This window comes from Pteropus medius, unplaced genomic scaffold (genome assembly GCF_902729225.1).
Source record: "Pteropus medius unplaced genomic scaffold, Ma_sr-lr_union100, whole genome shotgun sequence".
NCBI lineage: Eukaryota > Metazoa > Chordata > Mammalia > Chiroptera > Pteropodidae > Pteropus > Pteropus medius.
This window is the reverse complement of record NW_024343579.1, coordinates 357,221-368,278: the sequence shown is the minus strand read 5'-3', so window position 1 is coordinate 368,278 and position 11,058 is coordinate 357,221. Positions and strand designations below refer to the sequence as shown.

Below are 11,058 nucleotides of genomic sequence, written 5' to 3'. Positions count from 1 at the left end.
CCTCCTCCAGTCTCTTTTTTTCTAAAACACCTTCTTGCATCCTTGCTACTGCCTGATGCTGCTATCTTCTTTCTTTCCCTTCTTTGCCAGATTTCTTTCAAAGAGAAATTAGTCCACGCATGTCGCTTCCACTTCCAGACTATTAACTCCTTCACTTCTTGTGGTCTGGCTTCTGTTCCACATCGAAACTAACTACTCCTTCCTTGCTTGATTCCAGTGGCTTTGGGTGAGTCCTCGACTTCTCTGCAGCTATGGATATTGTTGATGACTACTTCCTTCCATTGTATTTTTCTCCAAGCATTCTTGGCTCTTCCCTTCTTCCTGCCTCTTGCCTTTATTGCAGTTCATTTTTTCCTTCCTACATCCTTACGGTATGTTTCCCCGGAGTTCTGCCCTCACCCTCGTCTTTCTCAACTGTCAGTTGCTTTCCAATTTCATAGCTCTAGTCCGAATCTTTCATTTTTTTTATTCATTGACTATTTGAGAGCCTGCTGCGTGTCAAGCACTGTGCCAGGTACTAGGATAAAGTACACACAGCAGACACAGTCTCTCCCTCATGAAGCTTCAGTTCCGATGGGACTGACAGCCATTGATCAGATAACCACACCAATATAAGACAACAAGCTGTGATAAATGTTGGGTGAGAGCAGTACAGGGGCGCAGCAGTTTGGAGATCCTACAGAATTGTCCTGTGAAAATGATGCTTGACTCGTGGTCTGAAGAACGAATAGGAGTTACCTAGATGCTGGCCAGGGGCTGGGTTGGAGAGAATAAGCTGAGAGAACAGCATATGAGAGGCTCTGAGACCAAAGGAATCATGAAAAGATGACGGTGTGGCTGGGATAGGGGCAGAGAGAATGGCGAGAGATGAGCAGGAGACGTGGGTGGCAGCGAGGTGACCTCGGCCTTGTGGACTTTGCTGAGGATTTAGGTGTTTAGAGGTAAGCAGTGAGAATCTTCAGAAGTGGTTCAAGCAGAGGAATGATAGCATCAGATTTCCTTTCGTAAAAGATCACCCGGGCTCTGTGTGGATGGCAGATTGCAAGAGGAGCGATAGTAGCTGCGAAGAAGCCTCTGCGCCTATTCCAGTGGTCCAGAGAAGTTGCTGGTAGAGTCGGGGAGGTTGATAGATTTGAGATTGATTTAAGAGGTAAACATGGGGTATTAGGTTAAGGATAGTGGAGAAGGAGATGTCAAGGAAGACTCCTACGTTTCCAACTTTGGTGACTGGATAGGTGGAGTGCCAGCCACTGAGATAGGCAGATGTGGTTTGGAGAACAAACAGCACACATTTAGTTCCGGACATTTTGAGTCGGAGGGGCTGTCGGGATCTCTTCCAGTTCTATTTCCACTTGCCTCCTAGATATCTGTACTTAAGTAATGTATTATAACCCCAAACCCAGTGTGTCTAAAATCGACAATGTTAATCTTTCTCCAAACCCCACCCCCCAAGTTTTTCACATGTCTTAGTGGGACCACTGTTGTCCCAGACTCTTGACGGGACACCTTTGCTCTTTCCCCAGTGGCTCATCTTCTTTTGCTTTCCACGTCTGTCACTCTCCCCTTTAAGATCCTCATAGCCTCTCCCTTGCACTAAAACACTGGCTTCCAGGATTCCAAGGAATGGGTGTCGTCCTCTACACCCATTCGTGGAGAGCGCTCAGTGCTGCTAGATGAATGCTCACAAACCATCATTCTGTCATTGAATTCCTCTTTTCAGAACTCATTCCTTGGAACCCAGTCTCCCTGATCTAAGCCCTGGGGTGCTCCCCAGGGAATTCTCCTGCCACCCTATCTTAAACCTGGCCTACTTTTTTTTTTTTAATATAAAATTCCTATGCTTTTCCACATGTGTAGCTGATATCACTGTTATCTGTTTATGGAAGGCTAATATGCAACTGCTGTCATTCTGTTCTTTAAGGATCATCTTTAATGTTACCTTCGCCACAGAACCTTCATGTGACCCAATAGATAGGAAATTATTTTGCCCTCATGACCTCTTGTTCCACTTTGTCTGGACCTTTCTTTTTATGGCCTTTGGCACTTGTACTCTAGCATTGTGGCGACTTGGGTACATGTGTCTTATCTCCCAGACTGGGCCTTGAGCTCCATGAGGGCGAGGTCCTCATCTTATTTAATCTCCATGGTCCCTAGCGTCCAGCACAATTTCTGTTACTTGGTATACACTCAAAAGAGAGATAGTGAATGACATAGTGAATGAATGAATAGATAGATAGTTATATTTACTGCTCAGCTATTTTAGATACTTAGAGATACGGAGGCACAGAATTTCGAGAAGCCTTAAATATTTAATGATATTTAGATAGTGACGACTCACGTTTCTAGAGACTTAAGCTGATTTTCCTATTCCTGGACCTTCCAGTTGAGCCTGCTGGGTTATCTGACCTTGAACCTGTCAGGGAGAATGTGGCAAGTAGCCTCATTAGACTGTGGGTCCCTTTGGTCAGGAGCTGGCTGGTTCTCTTCAGTGTCCCATTTTCTGTTTTGTGTTGGGTCAAGGCAATCAGAGCTACCATATCCCTTCTATACAGGGACAGAGAACAGCAAGGTGTCATCTCACTTTTAATTCTTCTGCTGTACTTCTGCATTCTTTCTTCCATGTTTATATTAGAATAACAGACTTCTAGTGTTTATTCTATGTATTTTTAGGTATAAGTTTGAGATTTAGGGGTATAGTTGAACAGACACTCACAAATCTCAATATAATCTAAGTATAATAACAGACTGCCTGATAGTGTGTTTTTAATAACTAGATTGTATTGAGAAGTAAATACATGATAATATGCAGCTATGTATGTACACGGTTACTAAATAGTATCTTTTTTCTCTAGGGATTTGGATTTCAGCCAAGTAGTGAGGTGTCAGTGGCTAAAACAATGCCTCCTTATAGGTATAAACAGAAAGACCTGTAGCTGCATGCCAGAGCATACTGATCCACTATAGTTACAGAGCACAGTTATGTCTCCTAAGTACTAAGAAATTCTTTGCTATAATAACAACTTCCATTGTTTTCTAGCTACCATGTGACAGGCACCATGCCAGGTACTTTAAATTCATTATCTCTGATCATCCCTACTTTGCAGGTAAACGTAACTCGCTGAAGTCATACAGCTAATAAATATCAAAACTCATATTTGAGCCATTTTTTATGCATTCATTTTTTGTTTGTTTTTGCACACAATTCTATGAAATGTAATCCTATTTATAAATTTATGTAACTACCACCAACAGTCAAAATATGCAACTGGTCTGTCGCCAAAAACCAGCTCCCTTATTCTGTCCCTTGATAGCCACGCCCTTTCCTTCCCCTCAACCCTTGGCAACCACTTCTCTGTTCTTCATCTCTACAATTTTCTCATTTCAAGAATGTTAGGAATGGAATCATATAGCACATGATCTTTTGAAATCGGCTTTATCCACTCAGCATGATGCCCTTAAGATTCTTCCAGGTCGTTACATGTATCCATAGTTCATTCATCTTGGCAGCTGAGCAGTATTCCTTGGTACGGATGCACCACATTCTTATACTTTTTTGAATTTCTAAACTATCCATGAACTATACTTATGTTTTATGAAGAAATACTTAATTTTTTTTGTATCGTGTTTTAAGAAGAAGGATTTCAAGTAAAAGAAAAAACTTAACTTTATTTCTATCCCCCAAAAGGACATCTTTAAAAAAATAATAATTTAATAAGCACCTTTGAAATTTTTTCTGTATCATCAGTTATCTAACACAGCGTTAAAGAAAATATTAGATTAAAAAAAGTATGTAGCTCTTCTTACATCTGTGCATGTGAATATATATTTTACACGGTTGTAGTCAGTGTATTTCGTATGCTTTTTTCCATTTAAACTTATTTTTCCATGCACCATAATTATTTTAGTAGCTACATAATAATTCCGCTGCATTGACTAACTGAATTTCTACACCCTGATATCCACCTCTGGCTCCGCTGAGCATCTTCACACATACAGCTTTTCTTCCCGTTGCACACTACCTGCAATACAAGTTCTTAGGGCCATAGTTATGGCGTCAATGGGACAGATCATTTTTATGGCTCTTTTGATGCGTGTTCCCAGACCTCACCTTGAACCTCAGAAACTTCCCCATGTTTACTAAGCAAGTTACTGAAGCTTTTTAAAGCCTTGGTTGCCACGTTCAGAAATGGGAGTCCTTCACCTATGTCCAGAACAGGTGCGAGGATAAAATGAGACGATGCACGCCAAGCCCGTGTTGCAGTACCTGGCTCAGACGAGACGTTTCGTATGTGGCAGCTGCTGTTATCTTGTCGTGAGGATTGTGGCGTGACTTCGCTAATGTGATTCTGTCATGCCAGCAGTCTTATGGACCCCTTGCAGCCAGCATTGGATAAGAAACGATGGAGAAGTGTTGCTGTGCATTCGGGCCCTTCCGCTTTGGGAAGTGCATTCATGCCTAAGATAGGCATGACTTCCAGATGTTTGGCTTCCAGTGGGGAAATGCAGACATGGAAGTTCATGGTAACAAGATAGAGTGAAGTGAGTGGTCTCACAGCAGCCTGAGTCAAGTGTTGCCGAACTTCAGAAGAGGGAGGGGTCGATTCTGTCTGATCTGATTGGAAGGCAGGGCTTCATCAGAGGTGATGCTTGCCGAGGCAAGATTAAAGCCATGGGAAGAATTTTGGTAGTTTAGAAAAATAGATCATCCTAGGCAAAGGGGATACTGCACAAAACACATAGGCCTGACCGTAGATGACATATTTGAAGAACGGTGAAGGTGTTCACTTAGTTGGAGCACAGAATGTCGTGGGAGCAAAGCCTGCAGACACCATGAGGCCCTTGAATTGTGTACCAAGGAGTTTAGTCTACATCATGTGAACAATGTAGAATGGCACATTTTTAGGGGATGCATTTTGGTCGCATAACTGATTATTTTAATGCTTGCTCTTTCATATGTGATCTAGATCATATTTCTGTTCATAAAAATTGGTAAAAGGGCCAACGTAAAAACTCCCTGAACGCATATAGTTGCTTTTAGTTTGTTTTTGCTGTTTTAATTATACTGACAGAAATGCTGACTTTTGTATTTTTGTCCATTACAGGATTCTGCCCTAATACTTGATGTTCCTCTTGGTGTGATCTCAAGAATTGAAAAAATGGGAGGCGCAACAAGTAGAGGAGAAAATTCCTATGGTCTAGATATTACTTGTAAAGTAAGAGATTTAGTCCTTTCTTACGCAAAAATAAAAAAAAAAAAGCACATTAGTGTTTAAATTATAAGTAAAAGTTAATGTGGCTTAAAAAAAAACAAAGACCCATGTTCTTCCCTCACAATCAAGCTTTCCAAAACCTCCTGGGGAAATAGTCCCTATAAAAGGACCTGCTGTTGTCACCAACTGTGAGGACTCAAACTGGTCATTTACTTAGCTTGACTGAGTAGGAAGAAAACTTTATAAGTAAAATTCTATACTTTTTAGTTTGTGCCCAGGTCTGCTCCTGCTGTTCCTTCATGAGCTGTGTTACCAGCTAGATACCTTCACACTGTGAAAGGAAGGAGAAATACAAGAGAATTTGTCCTCTGTGAACAGGACATGTTCTTCTTACAGCCTTTCTAACTTTTGCTTAGGTAGTTTGCAGAGGTAGTGGCCTAACATTTTGTTTGGGCATGGCGAGTGGCTGAGATTTAAGAATGAAACCTAAGCAGTTATAACAGCGACCATTTATTGAGCATGTGTCGGTCCAAACACAGGCTAGGTAGTTTGCATTCAATCCTCAGGACAACCCTCTGAGATGGACAGTGGTGTCTGTCCCCATTTGATAGATGAGGAGCCTGAGGATAAGAAGAGTTAGGTAACTTCGGTAAGATTGCCCAACCAATTTCAAAGTTGGGATTTAAATACAGTGAGGTAATCATTTTGCAAACAACAGGGAAAACTCGTTTTCCCTGTAGTCAGAAGACTACAATCTGTAGAAGAATGCCCAATCCTAGAAAGAGCTAGAGGAGCTTAGAGGTCACCTGTCCCATCGGATCTTATGCCTAGATATGCATGAGGGTAACCGGAAAAACCTTTTGAAAAATGTAGATCTTTGAGTTCTACCCCAAATCCTACTATAAAATCATCTCTGAATGTTGGATCCCAGAAGGCCGAGACTCTCAGGTGTCCTCGGTGACTCTGAACCATCGGTCTAGTGCAGGGGTTGGCACACTTTTTCTGTAAAGGATCCGAAAACAAATATTTTAGGCTTTGGGGACCCATAGCATCTCTGCCATATATGCTGCTTTGTATTTTGTTTGGTTTTAACCCTTTTAAAATAAAAAAAAAAATCTAAGCTTGAAGACCACACAGAGATTGACCAGGGCTGAAGCCTGTTGACTCCTGGTCAGTCCAAGTGCTTCAGTCTATGGATGAGGAAGTGAGGCCTTTGCTAAACAGGATGACTTGCCCGGGGTTGCCCAAGCTGGTGGGAGAGCCAGAAGGAAACCCCGAGTCTCTTCCTAGTCTCATGCACTGTGATTTCTTAAAATCAATCTCCTATAATTTTGTTTGTATTATGAATACAATACAGTTTTTTTTTGAAGTTTGGTTTATAAAACATCAAGACTAGTACACTTTGTCAGAAACCAAAGAATTATGTCATTACTAGACTTGCATTGAAATTCTGCATTACTGCCCACCTCGCCTTTTTTTTTTTTTTTTTTTTTTTTTTTAGTTTTAATCCAAGCTACCTTAACGCCTTAACCTAAGATCCCAGCTACTTTCTACCTTTTGGGTCCTAGAAATATGGGGATTTTACTTTTAGGGAAACTTTTTGCATTTTGCGTAAAAGGGTCCATGGGAGTAGATTGTTATATTACAATACTCAAGGGAAAACGTGAGGTTGCTATTGTGACGATTTTGAAGTGATTTTCATGCTGAGTTTTTAACAAGTTCTATCTCTTGCCTCATCAATAGGAAAAACTCATATTTAAATATTAATCTTCCTCAAATTGATGAGAGAAAGCATACCATACCCTTTCACTGTTTAGTCTAAGAACAAAGGGCTTAGGAACACCTCACCAGGCACAATTCTCAAATGTCACATATGTATTTCTTGGAATTAGCGTTGAGTTCAAAGACAACGGTCGAAAACAATGTTGTAGTACAACTTTTCAACTCATCTTCCTGGAAACACCAATTTCATGAGGGTCAAATTTCATTTTCTCAGTAACAGACCTGACGTTGATAAAAGGGGATCTGCTGAGATGGGATGAAGCCTTGCTCTCCTGCCTCCATAGGTCAGCTGTCATCTCCAGCCAGTAACCGTAATGCAGCTGTGTTTCTCTGCTGAAGCAAGTAGTTGTAACTCTTACACATTTGCTTCTACCAGCTCTGAACATGGGGATTTCTGTTTGCCTGTAGCAGCTTTCACATGGTGGATATACGTCCCAGTAGGTGTTGTCCAGCAGCAGAAGTGAAGATAGCTCAAAATATGTGAATTCTGACCGCCCGGGTCTCACAATGTGGTATTTTGCAGTCAGCAGTGATGGTGTTGTTTCTTTAGAAATGTATTCTACAAATGGTGCCTCGATCAGTCAGCCCTTTAGTGTTATTGCAAAGGGGGTTGTGTTTCCTTCGACTCATTTATTATAGTGAGGCTCGGCACATTCCCCTATGATCCAGTTGGTAAATGGGCCGAAGGTCTATCTATGAGACTCTTATGCCACAAGGCTCTTTCCCAGGTGTCCTTCCCTGACGAAGTGGGCTCTAAGGAGACCAGGTGGAACTTACCAGTTAATGCATGCTCTGATCTCTGTTACAAATGCGCAGACCTGCTGCCTGTGAGTCATTTGCCTTTTCCACTTCAGTTTTCCTGTTGGCAAGATGAGGTAGTAGTTCTTTCTGTCCTTTAATTACAACTACATCTAATGGCAAAAAATAAAAAATAAAAATTCTTGACTCACTTATGCTTTGGCACATTGAAAGTAGTTGCTGGAATCACTGATAGATCGGAATAAATATTTATCTAGAAATGGTCTAATAGCCCAGTGGTTAAGAGAGTGATGTTACAGAGTTATCATCTGACCCAAGGCTGTTAGGAAGAACGTTCCTCACAGCTCTTTGAGCCCTGAGACTCCTTGGCTATCCAGTGCTGTACTTGTGGCTCATGGCAAACCCTTTAAAAGCATATCATCTTATTGAAATGATTTTTTCCTTCTGCTTAGGACTAGTGCTGCTTGGCATCATGAGCCAACAACTAATATTCCAGTTTTCTTGGAATATATTGTGAATCAGTTTTTGGGTTTTATTCAATTACTGCTTTTAAAAACAAAAGCACAGACTCCTGGAGCTGGCAAGGCCCGATAGATGCCATCTGCATGCAGAATGATCAACCGTGAGTCGTTCGTTAGAGGTCTTAGAGTCTGGTTCTTTATACTTCTTTTGCTGCCATTTGCATTTTGGGATGTCTTATATATGGCAAGGACTTTGCTGATCCTTCACATCGAAGACTCATGAAGCTTTAAGAGTGCTCTTGAGATACTAAATGAAAAAGGCACGTTGAAAAATATGAAGATGGTGACACCCAAGAGAGCAGGGACTGGATCTGTCTCACTCCTGAGTATCTGTATCCCCAGAGTCCAGCACAGTGCTCGTTTTTCTGATCGAAAGTGCAGTGCACAATACAACATAATTAATGCCAGGATTGATTTAAGAGACAACCTAAACTCTCCAGCTTTGAAAATAAGATAGAATGTTATTTTGATGTATAATACAAACTGATATTTAAGGGAACTTATTTTGCTTGGATTTGATTTAAAAGAAGGATTTCCTGCTTATTAAAAAGATATGTTTTAGAATCTACCCGTAAATCTGGTTTTGAGCATTAATTTTTAGTTCTTGGAAGCGTAGTCACTCCTAATGTGGGGCACTTGAATGTGGTTTACATAGAACTCTGTGAAAGTAAAATTGTGTAGTGAAAATATGTTGCATTACTTGGATGTGAACTTAAAATGCCAGTCATTTCCTAATTTTTAAGAATCAGATTTTAAATGCACAAGGGGAGAAGGAGAAGGAGAGAGAGCGCTTCTGTATTTTAATGACATGTTTGACCATGTTGAGGTTATTTTTGATAGCAGATACACATTTGAAAAGTACTACGTATAAAATACAGTTCTATAATTAAAAACACTGCAGAGACCGGTTAAAGTGGATAGACACAGTAGACGACGTGCAAGGCAAGGTTTGATTTGTCTTTTTATAAAATGAATTTCAGCCCTGTCTTCTCTTTAGCACTTGTTGCTTTGTTTTTACATTCATGACTCCGATGGGATGTTTTCAGGGGTTCTCAAACTGGATATTTCAAAACAAAGTAATTTTCATAGTCATTTAGATTAATTCCCTTCCAGGTAAGTGAATCTTCTACTCCCTTAGTTAAATAGATTTTTTTTTTTTTTTTTTTTGCTAACGAATGTGACTTTATTTGAAGACTGAAGTGTCACATTTCTCCTCTGTCCCCTAGGACATGAGAAACCTGAGGTTCGCACTGAAACAAGAAGGCCACAGCAGAAGAGATATGTTTGAGACCCTCACGAAATACGCCTTCCCTCTGGCCCACAGTCTGGTAAATTCCAGGGTTCTTGTCAGCGTCTGAACGTTCTCGGGTGTCTCCTCTTTCATAGACTCTCCGCTGTACTTCCCAGTGTGATGTGTATGCCAGGGTGTTTACCGTAGATGACCGAAGTGTTCCCAGACGGAGTAGGCCTCTCTTCTTCTGGTCTGAGCAAGGTGGCTCACCCCAGGTGACTGTAGTGTGGGCCTCGAGGTGCTCGGAGCCCCACGTGAGCCTGGGGGCTTGACCTGAAACAGCTTGCGCCCTCCCATCCCGAGCATGCCCTCAGCCCTGGCCAGCCCTCTGTAAAAGGCATGATGTAGTGAGGTGGGCCGTGGGGGCCTCAGTGCCACACTGTGAAGCCACATCCCAGAGGCCGTTGCTCTCACCTTGGGAGCTAACGTGCGGTGCGTGTTAGGATTTTGTGGCACCAGTTATAAGCGAGCCTAAACGCCATTTGAGCAAATGCACTTCTAAAATTCCGATGCATTGTACAGATACTTTGGGCAGTTGCTGAATAAGGCACGCTTTTTTTTTTTTTGTAGAATGTCCCTTAAATGTCATTTGATGCCATGTAGTACATATTTGGCACGACAGACTTATGTGTGCATTTAATTACTTAAGTCTGTAATTTCGTCCATAACAAGATTTGGGATATGTATACCTAGAACTTTTTCTTCCTCTTCACCAAACTATTTGAGTAATCTAACATTGTTTTACCACGTGATTAAAATAAAGCTTTGCAGGCATCTTGCTCTTAAAACAATCTTTGTGTTCTGCCTTGGTCTTGCTTTCTTTTATTCTGTCATTCCTTGCTTGCATCTTTTTACCCTTCTCCTCCTCTGCTTGACTCCAGATAAACGTGGAGACAAACACCTGCTAAGGGGTAAGGAAGGAAATAATTCTATATATATAATTTACACACACTTTTATTTTAAGTATAGGATAAATATGCGGTTGGCTAGACTGAAGGTATGAAAGAGATCATTGAATAGACGAGCTGCTTTGTAATGTAGCTCTTCTTCCTATGGCTGTCTGTTAATTAATTAATTAATTAATTTGCAATAAATGCCTCAGATTTTTTTCTAGGAGACAAGGCTTCTCTATGCGCAAATTTCATCAGCAGTTGTTTCAGTCAAAGGAAATTCATGGTCGATAAAAAGGACAATTATACAAAGACTGCGGAGTTCTAGCAGGATATGAAGTACTCAGCATGAGTCATGTGTTGATTATAGATTCAAATGTAATGCTTAAAACAAATGCAATGATATCATAGAGTTGAATACACTTTCAGCCTTTTCTCAGTTTTTGATTAAATATGTGATTTAAAAGCTATCTCACTATTAACTTTTTAACTATAAGGATAAAAAAGAGTTTTATGAGAACACATTTTGGAAATTATTATGAAAGTGAGATGATAAGTCTGCTCCATGAAAATTAAGTCAGGGACAGTGTTCTGCCTTGGGTTTT

At 40.8% G+C, this 11,058-nt stretch overlaps 1 protein-coding gene across 1 annotated transcript in view; it reads left to right on the top strand.

The window, feature by feature from the left end:
• MTM1 (myotubularin 1) overlaps window positions 1-11,058 on the top strand; it is a 90,746-nt gene that overhangs the window by 33,959 nt on the left and 45,729 nt on the right. Inside the window, exons 5-6 of the mRNA XM_039867590.1 lie at window positions 5,103-5,213; window positions 9,499-9,600. Coding sequence (XP_039723524.1) covers window positions 5,103-5,213; window positions 9,499-9,600 — 213 coding nt within the window. The remainder of the gene's footprint in view (window positions 1-5,102; window positions 5,214-9,498; window positions 9,601-11,058) is intronic.